At 39.3% G+C, this 27,778-nt stretch overlaps 1 protein-coding gene across 1 annotated transcript in view; it reads right to left on the bottom strand.

The window, feature by feature from the left end:
* The window catches only part of ARSB (arylsulfatase B), a 198,495-nt gene that overhangs the window by 78,971 nt on the left and 91,746 nt on the right, over nucleotides 1-27,778 (bottom strand). The window contains exons 5-6 of the mRNA XM_056112471.1: nucleotides 21,359-21,602; nucleotides 4,430-4,500 (exon numbers count right to left, since the gene is read on the bottom strand). Of these exons, the coding sequence (XP_055968446.1) occupies nucleotides 4,430-4,500; nucleotides 21,359-21,602 (315 nt within the window). The remainder of the gene's footprint in view (nucleotides 1-4,429; nucleotides 4,501-21,358; nucleotides 21,603-27,778) is intronic.

Below are 27,778 nucleotides of genomic sequence, written 5' to 3'. Positions count from 1 at the left end.
CTACTTTCAACATGCATCTCCCCTCCTGGGAGGATCCTCCAAACACCCTTTATTTGGTGCTCCTTTCTCTATCTGAGCTGCCCTTTCCCCTAGAATGCCCGGCTGGCCTCTAAGCTATGGAGTAATCCTCCTGGTACTGATCTCAGCTATTCTTGGGCATTAATTTCCTATTTTGTTATTTTATATCCCCCAGATGAATGCAATCTTTCTATGTCTATCCCTCTCTTTCTGACTCATTTCGCTTAGCATGATACTTTCCATGTTGTACCACTTGTATGTAAATTTCATGACTTCATCTTTTCTAACAGCTACATAGTACTCCATTGTGTAGATGTACCAAAGTTTCTTTAACCAGTCATCTGTTCTTGGGCACTCAGATTTCTTCCAGTTTCTGGCTATTGTAAAGAGTGCTGCAATGAACAAACAAGTGCAGATGTCACTTCGACTATACATTTTTGCCTCTCTGGGATATATTCCCAGGAGTGGTATTGCTGGGTCAAATGGGAGCTCAATTTCTAATTTTTTGAGAATCATCCATACTGTTTAATAAATTTTTTTAAATGCAAAAATTTAATTCGTGGTGGTGGAAAATAGGCACTGGTGGAGGGATCGATATTTGATCACTGTATAATTGAAACCCAAGCAAAAAATTAGTAAGTCTACAACTGTACCTCATGGTGTCTCACTAATAAAAATTTTTTTAAAAATGCAAAAAAAAACCAACTGGTGTTGGCACATCTGTGGCAAGAAAGGGACCCTCCTTCACTGCTGGTGGGAATGCTAACTGGTTCAGCCCTTTTGGAAAACAGTGTGGACAATTCTCAAAAAATTAGAAATTGAGCTCCCATTTGACCCAGCAATACTGCTCCTAGGAATATATCCTGGAGAGGCAAAAAGTACAGCCAAAATGACATTTGCACTTCTATGTTCACTGCTGTAGTGTTCACAATAGCCAAAATCTGGAAAAAATGGAGTGCCTAAGAACAGATGACTGGTTAAAGAAACTTTGGTACATCTACTCAATGGAGTACTATGTAGCTGTTAGAAAAGATGAAGTCATAAAATTTACATGCAAGTGGTACTGCATGGTACTATCATGCTAAGTGAAATGAGTCAAAGAGAGAGGGACAGACATATAAAGATTGTATTCATCTGGGGAATATAAAGTAACAAAATAGGAGACTAACACCCAAGAATAGCCGAGATAAGTACCAGGAGGATTACTCCATGGCTTTGAGGACAGCCGCACACGTTAGGGGAAAAGGCAGCTCAGATAGAGAAGGGAGCACCAAATAAAGGGTGTTGGGAAGATCCTCCCAGGATGGGATATGCATGCGGAAAGTAGACTATAGACTGAACATGACTGCCACTCAATGCCTCTTCTGCAAACCACAGCACCCAAAAGGAGAGAAAGAACAAAAGGGAATGCCCTGCCACAGAGGCGGGGTGGGTGGGTGGGTGGGAGGATACTGGGATCATTGGTGGTGGAGAATGGGCACTGGTGGAGGAATGGGCACTTGACATTGCATAACTGAAACCCAAGCACAAAAATTTGTAAGTCTACAACTGTACCTCATGATGTTTCACTAATAAAATAAAAAAAGAAAGAAAATGGAACTTCCTTAGTCTGATAAAATGCAGTTCCTTAAATTAATTGCAAATATGTCATAATAAAACATTAAAATCTTTTTTGTGATAACAGGAAAAAATCTACACTCACAGCATTTCAGGGTTTAATGTGGGATTACGTGCTTCTCATAAATAGAACTTTCTAGACTTTTGGTAAATCAGCTTCATGGTCATTTTCCCAATCCCCTGGATCTTCTCACAGATGTCTTCCTTGATCTATTGTGTACTTCAGGAGAAAGACACCAAGTCTTGGTGAGTCTCCTGGAAAAAAGTATTGTAAAATACCAAGGGGTACATAAATATTTCTTGGAATCTATTGTTAGAAAGCAAGGTGGTAAAACTAAAAAGTGCTGTCTTAATAAAGCCCAAAATAGGTCTGAAGTTACTTCAGAACAAAGTCAGCAAAGACAAATAAATTTCCTCAGGCATGCAGGAAAGCATTTACAACCCATATTGCTTTAAGGTACTTGTCTTACATGTAGCCAACTCCAGTTCAATCCTTAACAGCACACGTCATCCTCTAAGTACAGCCAGGAGTAAGCCCTGAGCACAGTTGGGTATCTCCCAAAACCAAAAAAACAAAACCCAAAACAAAAAAAGCAAGAATTTCTAGTTCTTCCTCCTTCAATCTTTGACAACAACCATTCTTCATGCTTCCTTACATCTCTCATATGATGGGAGTCACTGCATATTTATCATTTACAAATAGTCTGTTTCACTTCTATATGCCCTAAAGCTTTTGCATTTTTCAGATGAAATTATGTGCTTCTCTGTACAAATAAATAAATAAATGACTAGATTTCTAGAAACCCATTCTTTATAGCAAATGTTCTTCATTTTCAAGGCTGAATAACATTACATTGTGGTGTTTATAACACGTTTTGATTATGAATCATGCTGCTAGAAACATAGGTGCTCAAAATATGACTCTATTTGAGTCCCTGGTTTTCATTATTGTGGGGAGATACGAAGTAGAATTGCTAGAAGTAGATTAAAATCATATGATTTTAATCAAAAGTTCTCAGAGGAACCACAAATCATTGTCCACTATGGCTGCATCCTTTTACATTTCCACAGATAACAATAAGGATCCCAACTTCTCCACATTCTAATCAATAGTTCTCTTTTTAAACAGTCATCCTGATGGCTGTGACCCATGATCTGTAATCTCTTTATACCTTCCTACAAATACCCTGCTCTATAAGAGATATCCAATGACATAGTGTGTGTCTTTGTATGTGTGTCTTTGTATGTGTGTCTGTGTGGTTATGAAAAAGTCTTAGTATCCAAGTCACACTCTACCAAGAGTATGTGCCAAGGAAATAAAGCCCTAACCCTACCAGTAGAAAGAACTACTGGGGTGCCCTAAATTCTTAGAATAAGAGAAAGGCAGTTGAGTCACTAAAACACAACAGGGCAACTTCTGAAGTAATCTATTATTCTTTAGAAGGCCTAGCTTCTCTGGGAAAAATCTAAAGCCTATCCCTATAAAATAGGAATTCCTGTAAAAATTTAAATGCGGATCTACCATATAATCAGGCATTTCTACTCCTAGGCATTTATCCAAAGAACACAGTAACACTAATCCAAAAAGATATACACACACCTATGTTCACTGTAGCAGTATTTACTACAGCCAAGATCTGGAGACTATCCAATGCGGTGTATATGCATGATGGTGTACCGTGAGGTTGTGAAAAAAAAAAAAGAAATTTCACCTTTTTCAGTGATATTTATGAAACTGGAGGTCATGCTAAGTGTGAGAATCATAAGGTCCCTTCTCTTCTATAATTAATATTTTCACTTTGGTCTCTATGCCATCCCAACTCTCTTCCAGTTGTCCAGGCAACCATCAGGTAATCTTTAGTAAGTGCCCATCCAAGAGAATAAAGAGATAAATAAGACACAAACCAGAACTTCCAGGAACAATTTCAGCACAGTGGGAAATGAAGGTATCTATAAGAAAAATCCTTGAGACCCAGCTGGTGTTGGCAGCATTCTGGCCTGTCAAACTAGCACATATGGAGGCTCATTTGACCTTAAATTTTCTAGAAAGTGACTCTGGAGCTCTCAGTTAAGAACAGAAAAATAACGTCAAATCTATAGGATAGAGGAGTTTTTGAGACACCATGAGTTGTTTTTCTTATAGATAGAAATATTACATTATGGAGTATGCAGTATGCACACCCTTAAAGGTCATATCATTGGCAAGTGGCAGGGCCAAGAATAGAATGTACAATCCATGGCACCAAACCAAGCGATCTGAGTGCAACAGGTGCCATGAAGAACTGTTTCCTTTTACAGCAAAGTCAAGTAGACATAGAGGAAGGTAGACAAGAGACACACTGGAAATAAAATTCTTTTCATAAACCACTGCCATGCTCTGGGCCGCATTCCGGACCGCGCAGCCACGATTATAAGACACTTCCTACCCATTTTCCACAATTACTACACCATACCAGATAGGGTTCAGACAGTAGGCAACAAATCATAGAGAAATATATAAATATATGCCTCTTGGAAAGCCCGGCAAGCTGTCGAGAGTATCCCACCCACACAGGCAGAGCCTGGAAAGCTCCCCGTGGTATATTAGATATGCCAAATACAGTAACAACAGGAGGGCTCATTTTCCTGACCCTGAAATAGCCTCTAATCATTGGGAAAAAACAAGTAAGAAGAGGCTGCTAAAATCTCAGGGCTGGGTGGAATAGAAATGTTACTGGCGCCCGCTAGGGATGACAGTGATGCAGTGAAACTGAAGTTGAGTTAGAAGTTGAGTTACAATGATTGAGGTACTCACATGGTGAAACGTCTACAAAGTCGGGGTCAATGTTATGTAGCAGCTCCAATCTGGGGGATGGGCTTCCTTCACTAGAAAAGAATTGTTTAGAAAATGTCAATGTTCTCTCCCAAACAAGTATGGGTGATTTTAATAGTCCCCTTCCTCATACTTCTAGAAAATAGCAAACCTGTCATCTAATAACATTGTTGTAAAACCAGAAGTCTCCAAAATCTGTAACTGGTCATCTTTCAAGTAATCATCATTTATTTGTCTACATTGTAACAGTCACGAACATTTACTTTCAGTGTCAGGAATGTGATCATTTGAAAACAAAAGAAGAAATTATGTGCTTCTTTGTAATAAATAACAGGACTAGATTTCTAGAAACCCATTCTTTATAGCAGAAAATTGAGAAGTCATTCTATATAGATTTCATTACAAAACATTTCCAAAGAAATAAAGAACATCTATCAAGGTGGCAGCTGTGATGTTACAGATGCAACATATCCTTTAAATATTAGCCCACATCACCGTCGTCACCGTCACTGTCCTCCCGTTGATCATCGATTTGCTCGAGCGGGCCCAGTAACGTCTCCATTGGAGACTTTGTTGTTACTGTGTTTGGCATATCGAATATGTCACCGGGAGCTTGCCAGGCTCTGCCGTGCGGGCGAGATACTCTCGGTAGCTTGCCCGGCTCTCTGAGAGGGACGGAGGAATCGAACTCGGGTCAGCCATGTTGGCTGCGTGCAAGGCAAATGCCCTACCACTGTGCTATCACTCCAGTCCAGAAAACTTAATGTCTTCTTATATATGTTTGCAATACCGAACATGTTAACATAAATATCAATGAAATAATTACAAGTTTAAGATTTTTCTAAAGGTACACATGAAAATAAACCAACATTAGTATTGAAAAGAAATCTGGAGCTCACTTCATCCAAACTCCTCATGTTATAAATAAAGAAGATGTATAGTAAGTGCTATTGGTCAATTATTGGCTCTGTGGTTCTCAAAAATGTATTCTCAAAACCTTGGGAACGTAAACACTACCAAATGCATGTGGGATGTGCATCAAAGCACAAGGTCACTCAGCTAGTACAGACCTACCTAGTCTTATGATGTTAGCCATAACATCATAAGAAGATGTTAGCCATAATTTTGACTGTTGAGAGAATACTAAGGACTACTTAATAATCTAAGATGAGCTTGCAAGTTACTGTTAATGCTATAGGATATGAATGTGCACATTAAAATTTAAGGTAACTTAAAACAAAGAAATTTTTCTGGAACATGGAAAAAACACATTTAAGTTAAAAGAAGATAAGAATAAATGTGGAGCACCAAGAATTTTGGGGGTGAAAAAATTAGGACATACTATTCACTTTAAAAGTCAAATTTTACCAAAATGTCACAAAATTATCAGCAAATTAACAAATGATAATTTTAATAACTTTCAGAGTTTCCTTTACATTCATTTTTCCTTGACAAAATCTAGATGAGTCAGATATTTCAAAATAAAGAAATAGTGAGCAACTTCACTATTTATGAACTATTATTGTATAAAAAACCTTTATTGGTAGAATCATCATGATGTGGAGGAAAAGTGAAAATCCAAAACTCAATTAGTTCTCTTTAGTGTTGTAATGCTATTTTTTTAAATGTACTAAGAATGTGGTACCTTTGGGCAGCAGGAGGTTAAAGACAGGATGCAAAAAGCATAATATGGGAAAGTGATCAATACAATGACCAAACACCCTTGGGAACCCCAAGTTAAATAAATCAAGAAAACCAAATGTACATTTAAAGGAACTGAATATAAAGCTATAAATCTAAGTTTCTCACAACATAAAAAGTTATTAAATTCCCCAGACATATTGGCCGACCCCTCACTATTGTGTTATTCCCATCACTTCCCCCATGCCTCTGGAATTTTTCATCATCAATAATCTCTGCTTTCTTATGCATGTTCCTCTATGCTTATGTTAAAAAGAAAATTGCTAGATTCAATTTCTTTTGCAATCTCTGTTCAAAGTGTGGGTCTCTGAGCAGCTGACAATAGTTATTCTCACGTTGTCTTGCATTAGAATGACCTGGCAGCATTCATAAGCCAGCTGCATCTCATGCCTCCTGTAATCATGGGGTAGACCCAGGGAGCCAGAGGTTTGTTATTTTTTTTTAACTTTCAGGAGATTTCAAGAAACAGACAAGATTGCCAGCCACTACTCCAGAGCAACCCTTTCCCAACTTTCTTATTAACTAGCTCGTTAAAATAGATACTGATTTATTCACATTGGTGGTGCCCAGGATTCTGCCTTAAGGAAGGTTCCCAGGTGATCCACATGCCAGCCTCAAAACCACATTTTGGCAAGACTCAAGTTTCCTGGAACCCTCTAACAGAGGATATGAACATCCCTAAATAGAAACATTTAGATTGGATCTGATACCAACTCTTGATGTTGGTTATCCTATACAACCACCTGGGGAATTTTAGGACCTGGGGATGTTTGGGTTCACTGCAAGAGAATGAAAATCTTGATTTGGGGTTGAACCTGAGCAGAAGGACTCACAAAAGTATTCATAAAAAGTATTGAGAAAAGTATCTAAGTAACTAATGTATGCATTTTGAAAATGAACTTTATTCAAATATAACTAATTAACCACACCTTCACTCATAAGGTGAACAATTAAATATTTTTAGTGTATTCAGAGTTCACAAACACCAACCATATCTAAACTTTAGGATACTGTGGTCTCTCCTATAGTAGTTTTGTTCCCATATTCTGTCTCCCCTGATCCTGGCCCTAGGCAGCCATTAATCTGTTCCTATACACTTACCCATTCTGGAAATTTCATATCATTGTAATCACAGACCAATGTTTCTCAACTTCTTTTCTGACCACTTTCAAACTTGTATCTTCTAGTGGTCCCCATCCTACCATACTTTCATGCCAGAGCAACTCCTTTTTATGACATTTTCACTGCAGTTTCTTGGAATATCCTGGGGGCCCACAGAGAGAGTCATATGATCCCCAGTTGAGAAATTCCATAATGGACTATGTGGGTTTTTTTAATACCTATTTTATCCACATACAATATTTCCCAGTCATCCAGGTTGTAGCATGTACAAAATATTTTATTTTTTTATAAAATAGAATAAAAAATAGGGCTGGAGCAATAGCACAGTGGTAGGGCATATGCCCTGCGCGCAGCCGGCCCGGTCAAGCTGGGTTCGATTCCTCCGTCCCTCTTAGAGAGCTCGGCAAGCTACCGAGATAATCTCGCCCAAACAGCAAAGCCTGGCAAGCTACCCGTGACATATTCAATATGCCAAACACAGTAACAACAAGTCTCACAATGGAGACATTACTGGGCCCGCCGCTTGAGCAAATCGATGAACAAAGGGAGGACAGTGACAGTATATATAAAAATAGTATTCTTTGATGGGATATAATACTTTTTCTTTATACACTTCATCGTTGGTGGACAGTGAAATTGTTTAAATTTTTTGATACTATAAGTAATATTAAAACCTTCATGTATAGGCTCTGTTTGGATATGCATTTTAATTTCTTTTGAGTAAATACATAGGATTCCTGGGACATAGTGGTAACTCTATCTTGAAACTTTTCAGAACCTAATAAACATTTTTGAAACAACCCTACCATTTTATACTCTCATGAGCAATCTATGAATATTTCAACTTCTCCACATTTTCATCAACACTTATAATTGTCTTTCCTTTTTATTATAATCATTCTAGTTAGTATGAAGAAGTATTGTATTGTGGTTTTAATCTTACTTTCCTAATGACCAACTGATGTTAAGAATTTTTCATCTGTATTTTATTTATTTTTATTTACTTTTTAAAGAATGTCTTATCAAATCCTTCATTCAATCTCAAATTATTTGTTCTTTTTTTTTATAAAGTAGTTCACAATATTTGATTACATTTAATATTCAAACACCAATCCCAGCACCATTACACCTTCCCACCACCATATTTCGGATGTTTCCATCCTGAACCCTGATCCCTGCCCCAAAGCAGAACCTAAATAATATATTTTGTATTGTCTGTTATGAAAAAACACTGAAAATCCTACAAAAACGTATCCTTAGTGGAAAGAGGGTGAAGATTATTTTTGTATTTCACCTAGAAACTATTAAGCCCTTCTATAAGAGATCACTAACATGTTAAAGGTTGACCCTTGTGTGCTTTTTGTATATGTATCTGTAAAAAAAAATGTATATTTTCCCTCTAAGATTGTTGCCTCCTACTTTAAACCCTATCACATGTGATGCTGTAATCTTGGAGTACGGGTAGGGTGTGTGGTTTGAAGTATCACGTGGCCGCATTCACTCGTGGGTGAGGCTTGGCCGGAGTGTGTGGAGAGCAGCCGTAAGCATGGCGGCGGCTGGGTTCTGGAGGTTGTCGGCTGCCGGGGCTGGGTCCCTTGAGCAGGAGGGGTGTCTCACCTGCCTCCCTCTCCGGCGCCCAAACAGCCTGGAGCAGGGTCTGGCGGCATGGTTATATTGGTTTTTTTTAATGAAGAAATTCTATTTTGTATGTTCTGACCCTAAGAGGATTCATGCTTTGTACAAGACCCTTATAGGATTCATACTTTGTTGATGTGTCCTCTAGTTCTATAGGTTGTCATTTTGATTTCTTAAATTACTTATAGAACAAAAGTTTAATTTTTGTGTGTAATTTAAGTTACCTATTTTTTCTTTGGTTGTTTTTGATATTTTATCTAAAAAAACTAGTGTGTAAACCAGAAGTGGGGGAAATCCAGTCTGTGGGTTGTATAAGTCCTGAGTAATCATGTGGTCTGGCCCTGGTCCATGAGGGGATGTAGTCCATGTAGACTCCAATCTGCCTATATTATATGGCCTGTGAATGATGTTATAAATATCTAAACGCCCTTGGCAGAAAAAAGTTTTCCTGGACAGGTCACAAGCATTTACCCCCAAATTTTCTTCTAAAATTGTTATAATTTTATCTCTAATATTTAGTCCTATGATGCACTTCAAGTTATTTTTTTGTAAGTGCTATAAGATGGGAATCCAATTTCACGACTTTGTAAATGGATCTACCTTGGTTATCCAGCACTTTTTTATCCTGATAGAACTACCTTGACAATCTGCCCCACCTACCTACCTACAAAATGCAGCTAACTTTAACACACAAGTTAGATTTTAGAGCTTTGATGTAATAAACCCATTTACAATGCAATGGACCCTCCTTGGAAGGAAATCTCTGGTCCATGGAAAGTATTTTAAGGAGTGTTAATGTCTCTTGATATTGATAACTTCTTACCACCAATTCCTTTAATGTCCTTTTGTATAGCGATGAATACCCTGAACACTCAATGCATATATAATACCATTTCAGGGCCAGAAAGATAGTACAGTGGGTAGGGTGCTTGCCTTGCATGAGGCAGACTCAGGTTGATTCTAAGGCATCTCATGTGATTTCCTTGAGCCCCACCAGGAAGTGATTCTTTGCAGAGCCAGGAATAAGCCCTAAGCATCAGCAGATGTTACTCCCCTCAAAAAGAAAACTACTTTTATTTTAACAATTAAAATTGCTAAAATAAAATTGGAACAATAGAGTGTTTATCAAAGTGGGATGGAGAAAAATAGTGTTCTCACAAAAAAAAATGAGAAAAAGAACTAAACCATTTTGTTCACATTGACCACTAAAGGACAGAGACCTCATGTTTTGTGTCTGTCCACAACTACCAATGTGGAGTTAGTTAGGGTGTCAGATTCATTTGGAGCAGATAACCAGCACATATACAGCACTTATTATGTTCCATCTAACACTTTGAATGATTGATATGTATTATATCATTTAATACTCAACACCATGACATAGATACAAACTTAAAACAGAAGAATTAGGTGACTTACAAGATCAAATAGTTGAGCAGAGGGCAGAATTTAGTTTGGAATTTAGGCAGATTGACTCACAATTCTCCCACTTCTAACCATCATGTTGGCACTTTAGTAAAATGTAGAAAGGCCTCAGTATCTCCTTAAGTGTGCTATGTTTCCATTCACTCATATTTGGGGTGGGGATGGGGATTCCAAGCAGCGCTGGCAAAGGGAGGGCCAGGGGCCTCTCCCAGCCTCTGGATTGGATGCTTCAGTGCTCAGGCTCAGAGGAGCAGGGGCCATCAGGGACACTGCTGGTGCTCAAGGTAGGCATGCAAGGATGGAGAGGGAAGGCATGTGCTCTTGACCTCTGAGATTTCGATCTGGTCCCTCCTGTCTATTTTTTTCAGTCTATTTTAACAAGCATCTCTATACACTTCAAAGTCTCTATCAGCAAAAGGGCTCATTGCTTTTCTCTCCCCTCTTCTATTAAAGTCATAGAAAATAGTTCATAGTTAATTATCTCTGGTGACATTTCAGTATTCAATTTTAATTTACAACAAGTTTCACATTTTCTGGATTATTTAAGCAAAAACAACAGAACAAATGAGACACTGATCAGTGACTATTTTCCAATACACTATAAATATTTTCCAGAAGTCTACAGTTTCAGACACTGAGATCACAGCACTGTCCATTTATAACTAGAGTTTCCAGTTTTTGACTTTCATTTTCCAACTAGTTAGAGGGTGGGGCAGCAAAGCGTTTCCCATAAATAAGTGAAATCCTATTACATTCCACACTTTTACTACTAGCTGCTGACCATCTGTCAGAAAAGATACACGCCCTAAAGGCAGTATCAAATTTTTTGAAATAGAAAGAGCCAGGGCAATATTTTCTGAGCTGAAATTTGGATGAGGAAGGGGAAAAAAAGTTTCTGATTAAAAAAATGTTCCATAAACACTCACAGAGTAATGTCCATCCTATCAACCCTTTGTATGCACTGTCATCATCACTGTCACCCTGTTAGACCCATCTCGAGCTTCTAAGGCAGCACTAGGTTCGGTCATAGTACTTAGTGTTTATACATATTCTTTAGTGAGGTGGGCTGGAGCGATAGCACAGCGGTAGGGCATTTGCCTTGCATGCAGCCAACATGGCCGACCCGAGTTCGATTCCTCCACCCCTCTCGGAGAGCCCGGCAAGCTACCAAGAGTATCTCGCCCGCACGGCAGAGCCTGGCAAGCTCCCCATGACGTATTCGATATGCCAAACACAGTAACAACAAAGTCTCCAATGGAGACGTTACTGGGCCTGCTCGAGCAAATCGACGAACAACGGGAGGGCCTTTACCTTTACCTTTACCTAACTTTGGTGAGGTGGGGGGTTGTGAGGAGGAGTTCCCAGGTAATGTTGAGGATGCCCAGTTATAATGTCACTGTCACTGTCACTGTCATCCCACTGTTAATCAATTTACTCGAGTGGGTGCCAGTAACATCTCCGTTCGTCCCAGCCCTGAGATTTTAGCCCAGTTATATATGTATATGTGTGTTGTGTGTGTGTAAATATCTTTTACTAAATTACCAATATGCTCCGATCATGGAGATACCTCTGATACTACATTTTACACACAAGGACATTGATCCTTAAAGACACAAGTAATAATTAATGAAGAACACAGGATTTGAAACAGGTCTAACTTGAGTTTATTATTATAATCTGTTTGTGGGCTACATCCAGTGGTGCTGGAGAGGAGAGGGGGGTACTCCCAGAGTACTCAGAGAATCATGTGGTTCAGGGATCAAACCTGGGATTTCTGCCTGCACTGGATATGCTCCAGCCTGTTGCACTGTCTCCCCTGTTGTAGAGCTCAGATTTTTTTAGGCATTGAATTAGTGAATTTTTTTTCAGGACTTATTCTCTTGTCTGTGAGTGTGGGTGATATTGGTTTTATGTAAATTCTAAGCTTCTTGAAGAGCTATTTTAACTTGCAAATATTACTATATAATAGAGCTTAATCATGGATGTTATAAAATTTTGACAGTTTGGTGGGAAAATATAAATTGGAAAATACAAACACATTTTATGTGAGAAGAAATTTTTTTGTGTACATATATAAAGAGAATCTTGTTTAATTTTTAGAGTCAGCCACTTAAGAAATAAATATTATTTAAAAAATAATTGGATGGGATCCATAATATTTTCAGCTCAGGACTGAAAAATAAATTGGTAAGACTTCTGGGTTAGTAGAAGAGCAAGGCCTAATACTCCTTTCTTCCAATTTCCATTATAATATCCATGAAGAATTACAAAAAGATGAAAACTGGCAACAGTGTTGGAAACTGAAGAGAGGACCAGATGCCAAATCCTGAGGGGATTTTCACTAATGCCAATGCCGAGGAGATTAACAACATATTCTTGGATTCTACTGTAAGGATCAAAACCGTATCTCAAAGAAAACAGAGCAAGATGAATTCACTTTGTCTACCTCTGACCGTAGGATGAAGAGAATGTAGTTGACACAGACTGGACCATAACACTGGCCCTTAGAGGCAGCCCACCACTCCTGCCTCCCCTGTCAGCATCATTCATTCCTCTCTCTGTCCACCCAGGCAATATGGAGACTGCACAAGGTAAACCCGGAAGCCAGATTGCAGATAGTACCCCGGAATGTGGAGTCACCTAACAATAATAACAGAAATCTGAAATTCAACCTTTCTCCTCTCCCTGCACTGTTTCCCCAAGATGACCTGCTGTGGACAAAGGGGACAGACACTTTAGTTAAAAAGGTTGGTAATGGACCAGAATGATCATACAGCGGCTAGGGCATTTGCTTTGCTCGGGACCAACAGAGGTTCCATTTCCAGCATCCCTTATGGTGCTCCAAGTCGGCTAGGAGTAATCCCTGAGTGCAGACCCAGGAGTAAGTCCTGAGCATGGCTGGGTATGGCTTCAAAACAAACGCAAAAAAGTCAGCTGTGTGATAGGTGTTTAACCCCAGTATTATCTCTCTGGCCCTCTCCAAGATTTTAGATTCAGGCGCTCAGAAGTCTTTGTGTGCAGGCCTATGGTTGAAAATTCCTATCATCTTTCTTTCATACACCATAATTATAGTGTTTCAGTTACAGTGTCTAATGTCTCAGCCATAGTATTTTATTAATCAGTAACACACACTGAAGAACATGTGAGTTCCCAGATTTTCATGGATAATGGTGCCAACTACATTTGAATTTTCCCACATTTTCTCTTTAAAAACACACAGAAAAGGAAGGAAAGGAAAAATCGCCCAACACCCATGCCTACAACTGAAGAATGTTTTAAACTTGGACTGAAGGGGAGTGGTGGGGAGTGCAGGGAGAGTACAGCAGGTGAGACACTTGCCTTGCCAAGTAGAGCAAGGCCACTTTTTGCACAAAAGAGGGTGAGGGGCATTAAATCACAAGGCTTTCGGATCATGTTTTTTGAACTCCAGAAAGAAAGGCCCCACCGAGGGACAAAATGCAGCTTGAGTTTCTGAGACCCTGTGGGTCAGAGGACTAGCTACTTGGAAGTGTAAAGGTGGAGGCCTGCAAGTGTAACTATTCCAAAAGGAGCAGGAGAGAACAGGGGTCTTCTGGAAGGTGGGTGGCTGAGAGGAAGGAGGAAGTGGCCAAACATCAGAGTCCTACTGCAACCGCCTAGTGTCACAGAGTCTTAAGACCACCAGAGAGAAAGGGGGAGCATATAGTAAAAAATTGCACTTCACATAGCAATAGAAGAGGTGCTCTTGAACTAAGAAATAAACACCCCTGTCCAAAGATCCCCATGTAAAAAATATTCTTTAAAACTTCATATTGGTCCAAGAAAGTTAATGTCCATAAACATCAATAACAACATAGAGAATGCATCAATTAACAACATTGCTGCAAAAATGGGAAGAAACAGAAAATGAGAATTTTAAATTTTTGGCAAAAGAAACTATTCTCTTACTATGGAAAAAAAAATCACAAAGCAGAAGAAAACAGTTACATAATACGTCTCAATATGGATTAAGTATAATTAAATAAGCAACTGCTATTATAAAATAAAATATTATGCATCAAAAGCTAAAACTCGGAAAGGAAGATGGCATTATATATAATTGAAAGTATATAACAGCATATGGAGAATAGCAATGAAAAAAACTCAAACCACAAAAAAAGTAAAAAGGATTAGAGAGAAAGTGATAAAAATAGATATGTCAGTAAGATAATGTCAATAATTGAGTCTCCGAAGGAGAAACACAAAAACAGTAGAGCAAGATATTTTAAATGATAAAATAAATAAATAAGCACCTGAAAGCATAATCCAAAGAACCTCAGGCATATCTGGAAAAAATTGATCTAGCAGGATCACCTCTGAGACATAGCTAGCAAAATAATAATGAAGATAAAAATCTCTGGGTCTCCTTCTTGGAGTGGCCCCAGGCACACACCCAAGCTGCAGTGGGTGTGGTTTTTATAAAATAAAATCCCCTGGGCCTCCTGGGAAAAGAACTCAATCATTTGCAAATTAAATAAAATTAGGTGGGCATTAAAACTGCCAACAGCAACATATACAAATGAAGCGTTGGCTAACATTTGCAAGAAACTAACAGGCAAGGGATGTGGCTTAAGCAGTAGCGCACTTGTCTGGCACACGGGTTAGATCCCCAGGACCTCAAGACCCTTGAGTGCCCCTAGGTATGACCCCCACAACAGCATAAGGATGACATACAAAACAGCATAAGGATGACATGCAATATAAGGAAGACATACAAAACAGCATAAGGATGACAAACAAAACAAAGAGAAGATGCAAAAAAGGAAAGACAGGGATTTTAGATCAGTTAAAGAAAGTTTCCATTGTTAAGGGGGTAGAAATGATTTCAAAGAATGTTGATGCATGAGAAATCTTTAATGAAACGGTGGTTAGCACAGAATATGTTATTGTAGATTTAAGATGAAATCACTACTGTAGGTGAGGAAAGGATAATATCATAGACCTTATGTTTTGACAAAGTAGAAACAATACAGTCAAAAATAAAATTGGAAGATAATTGTGAGAGAGGAGACTGGGAAAGTAAGGTGATTTCCTCCAGCAAATAGTCAGAATAGTTGGAGATGGCATTTTGCACTGAAACTCAATAGTAGAACCTTCATCCAAAAAAAAGAGAATCAGGAGAATTATGGAAAAAATATTTGTATAATAGTGAATGCCAGAATAAAATATAAATATTTTAAATAATACAGTGTCTGGCATTATGTCAAAATGAAGAGTCATGGAAACACAGCCTCCATGAGAACTGTTCATTCACCACCAACCCAGAGCTTACTGAGGGAGAGGTGGGAATTAGCAGAAGACAGAGAAAGTGATTACACTTGTATTCAGAAGGTTCAAAAATTCATTAGAAACATGGCGGATATAAAAAGACCCACACTGAATGTCTAAACCTACAAAGTGTGAGAACGAAAGTATGCTAGGTGAAATTGATGGAAAATTAAATTTTGAGAAAATGCAATGAATTTGAAGTTATAACAGAAATTATCCAAACTGAAAGACAAAAAGTATATATTTTATTATGAAAAGATAGAGTACCAAGACAGATCATCATACTGATAAAAACTTAGACATTACAGGCTAAGGCTTGCATGCACTAGACCCTGATTCCATCTGGGGTACCACATGGTCCCCTAAGCATTGCTTGGCATATCCATGAGCACAGAGCCAGAAGTAGCACCTGAGCACAGGTGAGTGTGGACCCAAAAGCAAAGCAAAAAACCATAAAACATCATTAAAGTGGCTCTATCAAATAGTAGAAAGAAAAATGTTCAACAATAATAATTATTTCATTATTGAGCAATAATGTTTTTCTCCATACATTTCAAAGGACTCATAATTTGTTCATAGATACTTTTCAATAATAATATCAAGACAGTATATATAATATTGTTAATAAATATAATTCAGTAATTGTTTCAATTATTGAATAACAATTTCATTAAACTTTCTATTACTATAATATTTAACAATTAGTCTGGGTAAAGTTATTAATACTAGAAACAAAGTAAAATTTTAGTTCAGAGTTTCTATTTTCTCTTCATTTTAAATTGTTACTGGAGATTAAACCCAGGGCTTCATGCATGCAAGGTGTGGACTTTCCCACTGAGTCACATTCCCAGCCCTTTGTTCAGAGTTTCTTAACCACTGGCTCATTGACCATTATACTTAATTGAGTTTCCTGGTATCTATGACAGTGATTTACGTTTCCTACAATTTTCTTCTCGAAAATGAATCAAAAGAAAGACATTTTAATAATATTTAGTTGCTTTTTTTTTATATTCTTGCTTGGTCTTTTTTTTTTTTAATTTTTATTAGTGAGACACCATGAAGTACAGTTGGAGACTTACAAATTTTTGTGCTTGGGTTTCAATTATACAATGATCAAATACCCATCCCTCCAATATTTAGTTTTAAAGGTACTTTATACGCTAGATATTTCATTGTTTTTCCATTATCACACTATAGCATCTAGAAGAATTTTCCATTAATGAGAAAGATAAAACATTATCATGATGGCCGGGGAGTCTACTTTTGTTTATATTAAGTTCAATTAAAAATAAATAAGTTAAACAAGGAAACAAATTATGAATCCTTTGAAATGTATGGAGAAAAACAGGTGTTCATTCAGAATTGGGAAGGGTAAAAGGCTTGATTAAGGCAGAAAAGAGATAGATCAAAAGGCTTAAGCTCATGTATTTTGTATGTGGCCAGCCTGGGTTTGAAGCCCAGCATCACATGGTTCTGTCCTTGCTCTGCTGGGAGTGACCCCCAAGTACCACCCAGTGTGGCACCAACACAAACAAAACCCCCTATACGGAATCCAGAAGAGTTTGGAGAAGCCACACTCATAGACATGACAATCCAGATCTGTGGTGTGGAAAAAAAAGAAAAAATGAAGCAGTGGAAGGATCTCCCATTGCAAATAACGTTCCCCAAACCTGAAATGTTCATAATAATTTCTCCTAAAATTTTCCTGTTTTGAAGCAGGTCTAAGAGAACTGATTACGACGCAAACAGTGAGGCCTCTGCTCTCAGCACAGCCATCTCTGGTTCTCATCCATTACCCACATTCCTAGTTCATGAGACCCTTTTGAGAAAAAAAAAAACTACCATCATCTTAAAAACTCTTTTCAAAGAAATATCTAACTGGAAAAAAGTTCCAGAACTCTGGGCACAGATTGAGTGTCTCTGACCTTTGGCTGGCCATTTGTTTTTTCTGCTTTGGAAAAAGAAGCTCCAGACGTCAGTGTGACTGGTGGATTTCTGTATCAGCAGGCTCAGGGGCCAAAGGCTCTGGCACTGATATGGAATAAAGACTCGCCAAATCCTATGAGAAACATCAACTTCTTCATAATCTGCGGTGTGGGGTATGTGTGTGTGGTGGTGGTGGGAGGATGGGGGAGGAGGTGTGAACCTATCTTATCTTTTCTCTTTTATTTTGTCTTTCTGTTTTTCTTTACCACTATTTTCTCTCCTTTACTTTTGTTCTCTTTCTCTTTCTTCCTTCCTTTCTTTCTTTCTTTCTTTCTTTCTTTCTTTCTTTCTTTCTTTCTTTCTTTCTTTCTTCCTTAGAACTAATTATGAAAGAAAGTAGTTTTTCACTCACTAAATAGAAATTTTCTGGGTTTCCAGAAGTCTTAAAAGGCTTGATTAAGGTAGTAAATTAGGTAGAAATTTTACCCCCCTTTTTTTCCAACACAAAAGGATAAGCCTATTTTCTCAATACTTGACATGCATGATTTGGGTCCTACCTTTTGGTTAAAATTCTGCAATCATTTCTGAAGAACAAAGAGCTCCTGTTTCATAAGATATTAATTAATAAATGATCAGGGCCCTTTAACACCAGGGGATGAGGGGATTTGGGATTTTCTGCATACTGGAACTAGGGTGATCAAACTTTTCCAACTTCTCTGCAGGCAGAAGCAAACATGTACCAATATCTTAAAAGTTACTTATGATCAAGAGTGTCTTAAGATTGACATGTGTACTTAATCCAAATTTTTATAATAAGGATGACATCAATGCATTCTGGACTTTGCCAGTCAATAATCTCAGAGAAGTAGGACAAAGACAATTATTTGAGTGAATTCAACTATTTTTGAGCTGAAGCCCTCTCACATTTGGCACTTTGCCGCAGAGCTTTTCTCCCTCTTCTTATTATCTGTACAAGATAGCTTCTAACAACACATTTTCCACTGAAACAAAAATCAAAACAAAAATCAAAACTGTCAAGCATGACACAAAGGTTGTCCTAATAAAATCACTTAAAATGTTCGTCTATTTCTCTGAGTGCATTCTCAACAGTCATTTCATTGAGATTTGCAGCATAAGTTCAAGTCTTGCTGTGATTTGAAAGTTTTGCTTTATTTTCTCTTATAGTAAAATAGAGGTTTTTTTTTTTTTTGCATTAGAAGTAATAGACAGAGCCACTCTCCATATGCTCGGAGGAGCCACACCAATGAGTGAATCTGCAGAAAACCCAGGTATGCGGGACTTGTGACTGAAAATTCCAAGCTCAATGGAACCAGGAATGGGTGACCTCCCCAATCTCCCTTTTTCCCCAACAGCTTGGCAGTAACCCTCACAAGCCACCTCTGGCACAATATAATCTCATCAATGGCCATGATCCAGAGACTCAATATAAATCTCTCAGAAGAGAGTACAAAACGATTACGCCATTGCCATGCCACCAGACCTCTTGCCAGGCTGTTTAATTTGGGGCAATCCGGAGGAGGGAGGGTGAGGCCCCTCCCTGCCCCAAGGAACCCAGCCCCAGCAGCCGAAAACCTCCAGCACTCAAGTACCACCACGCTCACTGCTGCTCTCCACACACTTGGGCCGAGACTCGCTCATGAGTGAATCTATTCCTGGACATCTCATACTTTACCCCACTAATATACCAAGAGTAGCACACCACATTTGATTGGTTTTAAAATAGAAGGCAATCAATCTTAGAGAGAAATATATTTATACAGATACAGATATAAGCACACAAGGCTCAATCTTGAACAACATGTTACTAATCTCTTGTAGAAGGGCTTAATGGTTCCTGGGTGAAAAACAATAATTTTCACACAGTTATCTCTAAGAAACCCTTTTTTGAACATCTCTAGTGGATTATTCATAAAAAGCTAAAGCGATAGCACAGTGGGTAGGGCGTTTGCCTTGTAAGCGGCCGACCCGGCTGACCCAAGTTCGATTTCTCCACCCCTCTCGGAGAGCCTGGCAAACTACCGAGAGTATCTCCCCTGCACGGCAAAGCCTGGCAAACTACCCATGATGTATTCATTATGCCAAACACAGTAACAACAAGTCTCACAATGGAGACATTACTGGACTCACTCGAGCAAATCGATGAACAATGGGAGGACAGTGATACAGTGATATTCATAAAAAGCAATACAAAATAAATGATTTCGGTTCTGCTTTAGGGGCAGGGTTTGGGGTTCCGGATGGAAACATCCAAAATACGGTGGTGGGAAGGTGTGATGGTAGTGTTTAAATATTAAATGTAATCAAATACTGTGAACAACTTTATAAAAATAAAAATTTTAAATGTAAAAAAACATAACAATAAGAGAGAGGGCCAGTGACAGAGAGAGAGAGAGAAAGAGAAAGAGAGAGAGAGAGAGAGAGAAAGAGAGAGCTCAAATGGCTAGAGTGTATGCTTGCATGCAGGAGGCCCGGATTCCATCCTTGGCACTGCATGGTTCCTCAAGCACTGCTGGGAGCATCCCTCAAACACTGAGCTAGGAGTTGCCCCTGAGCCCTGTAGGATGTGGACCTAAAACAAAACAAAACCCAAACGAAATATGAGACAGATACAATCCTTGAAAAGTATATTTATCATCTTTTTCTATATTTAATCATGTAGAAAAGAGTGAATAATTTCTAATATCACCGAAATTAATTCTCTCTAAATTTCTGTATATAAGTTCAGGTGCTATTTTCCTGTAACTTCACAGCCTTGAGTCTCAAGAGGCCTACAATTCAATCACTTAGGAAAAAATAATACTCCTTTGACTCAGACATTAAGATACTGAATTCACAGAACACACACCATTTCACAATAACTCAAGAATGATATGGAAGAAAATCCAATCACAAACAACACTTAGAAGAAAATATAAATATTTAGTGCATTTTGTGTGGAGGAAAGTTTTTTGAATGAAAGAAAGAAAACAAAACAAGACCGCAATTTTACTGACATAGGATAAATATCAAATCTTAAAAACATTCCCAACAGAAATTTTAACAGGAAAATATTTGCATAATTTTAATAAAGTAAGCAATCAACTGTTCGATCCCTTGCACCACAAAAAAGGAAAGAAGAGAAAAAGGACAGTCAAAAGATTTAACATAAAAGCAAATAAAATAGCAAGAAAACACCAACATCAATAATAAATATAGGAGTGAAATGAACACTTTCTAAAGATAATGTATATGGAATATTTTAAATTAAGATTAAACCCTCAATAACACCAAATTAAGATAGAAGTATGTCCTTTCAATGTAAAAATTAGTATCCTTAATAATCAAAGATTATTTGTTCTAAGATAAAAATTCAAGATAAGACCATTTCCCATGTAATATAAATGAAGATTTTTCTAGAGTCATGTAAGGAAACGTTGTGAAGGTGACAACTAGTCACATCAATGGAATGAGAGGACATTGATAACATTTTAAGAAAGCAATTTTATAATGTGGATCAAATGTTTTTAAAATCATCATTTTCTGGGACTGGAGAGATAGAACAAGAGGTAAGGTAATTTATCTTGCTTGTGGCCAACCCCAGTCTGAATCTTGAGCACTTTCATTTCCTAAACACTTTGAGAAAGTAGAATGATGGTTACTAAGGTCTGAAGCTGGGGCCGGGAAACGGGAAACACTGGCCAGAATTTTCGAAACTTGCAGTTACAGGATCAGTGCATTCTAAGACTGAGGTGCAACATGCTGACAACGCCATTTCACTGTTTTGGGAAAGAAAGGAATAACTGGATGCATAGCTACCTGATGGTCTTCCACATATCGTAGCCATCCAGGGGCTTGGTGCCATTGGTGCTCCCCCCTGCCAGCTTCACCAGAGTTGGCAGCCAGTCAGAAATGTGGATGAGCTCCCGGTTCTTCACACCCTTTTGTTTCAGCAAAGGGCTGGACACAAAGCCCACCCCTCGAACACCTCCTTCCCACAGGGTCCATTTTCTTCCTCGAAGGGGCCAGTTGTTTCCTCCTGCCAGAGTCTGCCCTCCGTTATCTGAAATACAATCAGGTTTGGACATGAGGACATAGTTCATAAAAGCAACCAAGAACAAGTCTTCTCTGTAAGTTGTTATGACATGGTGCTCAACTAAAAAAGATGCAACTCCTTCTAAGAATCACCCATCCCAATAGCCCTTCTCTCATCAATACCACTCGCCAGCACACAGGCATGACCAGAATGCAGTGTGGCACATACCCACTGAGGTCTTTAAATCCTTCAAGATTTTCTGGAAGGTAAGGAAGTCCCATAGGGTAACTCCTTGGGACATAATCCTGATCAAATCAGTACCCACACTGCAAAGGCATGTGGATAATTTTGTGCAACAAAGGAGAATGAATCCAGGTAACTGAGCCCCTCTCTTTCTTAGAAAAGAAACCTGAGTAAGTTCATTTATGGACCTAAATCTCTTGATCAACAGAGACAACAGAAATTCTAAGACCATTTTAACTGAAACTGGATTAATATTCTATCTCCTGGTGATTTGACCTCCTTTTGTAAATAGGAATGTTGAAGATTTGGTTATTATTTTGTGTATTATGAGACAAATCAAATGACTCCATATATTAATAACTGCTCAACCAATTACCTGTACAATCTAAGTGTGACAATCATAAACTATTGGGTTGATATTTATAAAAATCCAAATATTTCTAAAAATTTGATTACCATGTTTTGGGGCTTGAAAAACTAGGTTTAAAAGGTTAAACAAGTGGGCTTCAAATAATATTCCTTCTGCATGCTGAATACTAGGTTCTTGGAGTCCCTGACACTGACTGGATTTTTTAATCACATTTTATTTTCACACCTTTTATCATTATACCGCAAACACTTTTCTAAGAAAATCACAAGAAAGGGCTAATCTTAACTTAAGGATTCATTCTCCCAATGATAGAACTACACTGTAGCACTGTAGCACCGTAGCACTTCCGTGTTCATCGATTTGCTCGAGCAGACACCAGTCTCCATGTGAGACTTGTTACTGTTTTTGGCATATCAAATACGCCACGGGGAGCTTGCCAGGCTCTGCTGTGTGGGCGGGATACTCTTGTAGCTTGCCAGGCTCTCTGAGAGGGATGGAGGAATCGAACCCGTGTTGGCCGTGTGCAAGGCAAATGCCAACCCACTGTGCTATTGCTCCAGCCTAATGATAGAACAGAAGTAGTTATTTCAAGGGATGATCAATCCCTTTAGATGAACCTTGGTCACTGATGGATAAGAGAGTCTAGTATCTACTGCTAAGTAAGAGGTCTCTCAGTAACACATCATCACAGAAAACACTCTCACAACACATCATTCACAGAAAGGGCAAAGAAGAAGAGTTGAGCTAAGTTAGGTGAGAGTAACAACTGCTCAACCCACAAGTAGGTAACAATTTCATCATTCTGCTGTATCAGAGACTTACAAGGACCTTTCCTCAATCTTTACACCTCTTCCTGACGAAACTTCAAATTCAGGGGGTATGGTGCCGCCAGCAGGTCAATCTGTACCTGTGAGGAGAGTGCATCCGCAGCCTGATGGCGCCTTCAGACTTCAGATACCACAAACTGTCACTGTGACTTTGGCCAGACCCCAGAAACTTGGGGTAAGTTTACCAAGAAAGTAAACGGCCAAAAGTTAGGTATGTGGGAGACACACCCACAAGCCACCTCCAGCTCAGCTATAGAATTGGAGGCATGGCCTCTCTGGTTTCTGATCAAACTGCTTAATGGCCATGATCCCAGAGACTCAGAAACAAATCTCAAAACCCAGTGGCTTTTGGTAGAAATGCGTCTGATCCCTGCAGTAAGTTACTGGTGCCGGGCCACCCCAGGTGGGAATAGGTTTCATGCCTTGGCCTGTTCCCCCTGGCGGCTCTGTGGCTGCCATCCTCCAGAGGCCAATGGACCGTCAGGTTTGGGCCCGCAGTGATGAGACATGTGGGGCCTCACAGGATGGGGGTGGAGCTAGCCCTTTCCTCCTCACTCCAACGAGATCCTGTGTTGCTGCCCATGAACGGCCTCTCTGGCTCCTTATCAAGCTTCTTAACAACCATGATCCAAGAGACTCAGGAACAAGTCTCGGAACCCAGCAAGTTTTGGCAGAAATCCCTCCAGATTGTTAAAATTTTGGAATTCTAAAATCGCGCGCCCACTACTGCAGCCACAGGACATCATATGTTATTCATAATCAGCAACAGAAAACAAAATTGCCTACTGTTGCCTTTTCAGCAGGTCTGAGTGTTGATGTAAAATCCCAAATAATAATGGTGGATCTGGTGTCGAAATATTAAATGTAATCAAAGTAGAGATAGAGTAATGTGGAAATCATCTGCCCCACAGGTAGGGGGAGGGTGTAGGATGGAGGTATACTGGGGTTTTTGGTGGTGGAAAATGGGCACTGGTGAAGGGATGGGTGTTTCATTGTATGACCAAGACTTAAACCTGAAAGCTTTGTAACTGCTCTCTCAGTGATTCAATAAATAAAGTTATAAAAAAAGGAAAAAAAAATAAGGTGGAGTTAATGCCCAATTAAATCAGCATAATCAATGGCTAAATAAATAGCAATGCTCTTACATAAAAAAAAAAACCTTGGGGCTGGAGAGATAGCACAGCGGGTAGGGTGTTTGCCTTGCACGCGGCCGACCCAGATTCGATTCTCAGCAACCCATATGGTCTCCTGAGCACCGCCAGGAGTAACTCCTGAGTGCAGAGCCAGGAGTAACCCCTGTGCATCGCCGGGTGTGACCCAAAAAACAAACAAACAAACAAACAAATAAATAAATAATAAACCTTAAAATCCAGAAACCCAAGTTAGCTTGTTCAAGAATATGCTATGTCACATGAGCAGAGCTGTATATTCAAAATGAGGGACACCATCTTTAGACACAGAGAATTCCTCCATGTGTCCAACATTCCACAGAGTAACAGCCACCCATAACAAGTGAGCCTATCAGAACTTGGAGAGACCATCCCTAGGAGACAGCAGCACACTGGGAGGAAATGTCAACTCTGTACCCACAAGATGAAGAATGGTGCACAGCACTACTATTGAGCTCTGCTGTCTAGATTGTCATTAATGAAACTCGTTTAAGTCTTCTAAAGTTTCTTTTTTTCTTCATTTCAATTATGTACACACCTTTGAGATATTCTCTAATTCTTATCCTGTCTTGCATAGTTGTTAGTGCTCATTATAAAAATAATAGATGAGGGCTAGAGAGATAGTATTGGTGTTTAGACACTTTGTTTCACACAGTCAACTCTGTTTTGATCCCTAGGCCTGTATCTGGTCCCCCATCTATGACTGCATCAGGAGCGATCAGTGAGCACAGAGTCAGGAATAAGCCTGAGAGCTGTCGGGTATGGTCCCAAAACAAACAGAAAATAATGGATAATGAGGGGAATTAAGAGCAGAGATGATGCGGATAAGGGTGGCTGGGTCTGGAATCTGATTCAAGAAGCAGCCCTTTCAGTATGAGTCAAAAAGGAAAATATTCTAGGCTATAAAGAAAAGCTGGCCACTGTCACCACTGTAAGATCCGGAAGGTATTTCCACATAGTAAAGGAGGGAGCAGATGCAGAGTGAGACTGTTTTTGCCATTAGCACTTTGTGATGTTTTTGCCATCAGCAATGAGAGGGGTACACTATCACTTGTCAATATGGCTTCCTTCATGATTTATTTCAAGAATGCTCCAAAGGGAAAGCACTGTTGATCGACACACTTGCAGCTTCTCGAGGACTCCCCTGTGACAGCCAACTACAGGCTTGGTCACACGAAAAGGGTCAGAGTGTCTTGCTAGAAGGTTGTGCATCCATAAGAAGTATCTGGTTGATGGCTCAAGTTTAGCAGCAAAGGGACAGAGCCCATTCTCAGACCTCTGAGAAGTGGGAGGCTCACCCCTGAGTTCTAGTACAGTCTTCTGAGTATTTCAAAGAGTTGATATAAAATGGGTTTGGGTAACAACAAGAATTAAAAACACACAGAGATCCCTTATTTGGGTTTGGAGAGATAGAACATGCCTTGCATGTAGATGGTGCACCAGCACCATTCTATGCAGTTTCCTGAGCACTACTGGGAGCAACCCCCAAGCAACTCCTCAGGAATATTTTTTAAATGCTGCTGGGTGCAGGCCCCAAACAAAAAACTAACAAAAACAAAAAGTAAGAGACAAAATCCTCCTTTGGAACAATTTAGTAAAGATTTCTTGTATGCCCGATGTACATTTAAATATCCTCTTAGATTTAATTTTCATCAAATTAAAAGGCAACAATGGCCTCACAATTTCAACCCATCATTGTTTTGTTTTACCTCCTAATTTTATCTTGGTCAAAAGTTCATTTTTGTTATTGCAAACAATTTTTTGAAAGAATTTTTTCTTGCTTCATTTCCTTGACTGACGAAAAAAGCTTTCAGAATCAAAATGCAATGACTCCAACTAGCAGAGGAAGCTACAAAAGTTTTTGTTTTCAGGGAAATAATCTTTCAGTAATGTTTTTGGCAGAGGGAAAACCTAATTATAAACCCCGTGCTGTCTAGAAAAGACATGTCAAAATAAAACCAGTGTTGTCATATACAGATGGTAAGTCTCACTTTATTATTCATTACTGAACAAAAATAACTGTCAAAAAGTCATGGAAAAACCTTGGTTAGCCAAAGAGCTGAGCAAAGCATTAAGCAATGACAATGAAACCTAATCAGTCTCGGCTGATAAAATGAAGATAAAACCATGACAACAGAGGAGCTGAGGGTCACCTCAAACACTGGTCGTGGTGGGGCTATGGAAGGCTGCCCTTCACCATGGGCTGCAGTATCCCGGGCTTCTGTCTCATGTTCCATGGGTGCTCCAGCACTCACCTTAGCGTTTCCCTCCCTTTGATGGAGGAAGCAAGGGGGCCTCCAGCAGCCCGCAGCTGGCTCTGGATTGCTCTGAGGACAGGGCTGCTACTGTGGGTGCCAGCTGGAAAGACAACGTGATGGCAAATACCAAGAAGCCTCCTTGTCCCCCCGTAAGGACCTGACTGCTGATGTCTGATTCTTTTAGGTTCATTTTTTTAAATTATGAAAATGGAAGAGTTATATATAATAGTCCTCTAAAGTGACGTTTCTCAGTCAGGTCTGTATGGGTCCTCTGTGGAATCCGAGAATATTTCAATGGGGACCATAGGTGAAAATGGCATCAATGTTAGGAGCACCCGAGATGAGGGGGCCAACTAGTAGGACAGGGAGCCCACAAAAAGGAAGGAAACTTGGTCAGAAGGGGGGCCCCAGTAGAAAAAAAAGGTTGAGAAACACTGATCTAAAGGATTATATAAACTCCATCTTTTCCTACTCAAAGATGTTGGAGAAAATATCTGAAGAGATACAGATGGACCCTGGAGGTATCGCAGGTTTGATTCCAGAATCCCCATAATGGAACAAATAGTGCAATCAAATGAATCACACAGTTTTGCTTTCCAGTGTGTGCATAAAAGTTTGTGCCATCTTGTGTAGTCTAGTAAGTGTGCAATAGCATGATGTCTGAAATAGATGGACACTCCTAAATTAAATGTGACACAGAGCAAGGAGTGAGCACATGCTGCTGGCAAAACGGTGCTGACAGACTCGCCTGTCACCGTCTTTCCACCAGTGAAAAACACACCATCGGCAAAGTGCAGTAGAAGTAGGCAAAGTAGGCATGCATGATCTTCACTTGCAATCGCAGGTTCTCTTTCCCTCTTGCTCAGTCTTCGACCACGAGTCATGAGATGTGCATTCACTTTTGCCAAGTGAATGCACACTTCCCTGCGGGTTGTCAAACCATCCCCCTCTTCTCAACCCCACTGCCTTAGGGATGGCACTTTAGTCACTTCCCCTCCTGAGGTAACTTGACAGACCACTTTATGCTGCCATCTTTAAGAAGCCCAGGCCAGTCAGTCCAATATTAAAAGACCTTTCCAATCAGGAAAAAGTGCTTTCAAGTCGGGAAAAAGTCTCATTTTCACTGCATGATAGTTCAGCCCTCATAAGAGGCCCGCAAACTACTTTGGTGGTGTCAATTTTGCCCTGCCCCCCCCAAAGGCCCAAAGAATTCCTCAAAAAGTTCAAACTTTTCTCAGTTGTTAGAACAAGTTTACCTTTTTTGCACAACTTTGACTTTGTACATGCTGATTCCTTTGCCTAAAATGCACTTCTTCGTTGCTACCTTACTAAAATG

The sequence above is a fragment of the Sorex fumeus genome, unplaced genomic scaffold, assembly GCF_029834395.1.
Source record: "Sorex fumeus unplaced genomic scaffold, SorFum_2.1 ptg000018l, whole genome shotgun sequence".
NCBI lineage: Eukaryota > Metazoa > Chordata > Mammalia > Eulipotyphla > Soricidae > Sorex > Sorex fumeus.
The sequence above is the reverse complement of the archived record's forward strand: the minus strand, read 5'-3'. Positions and strand labels throughout refer to the sequence as shown.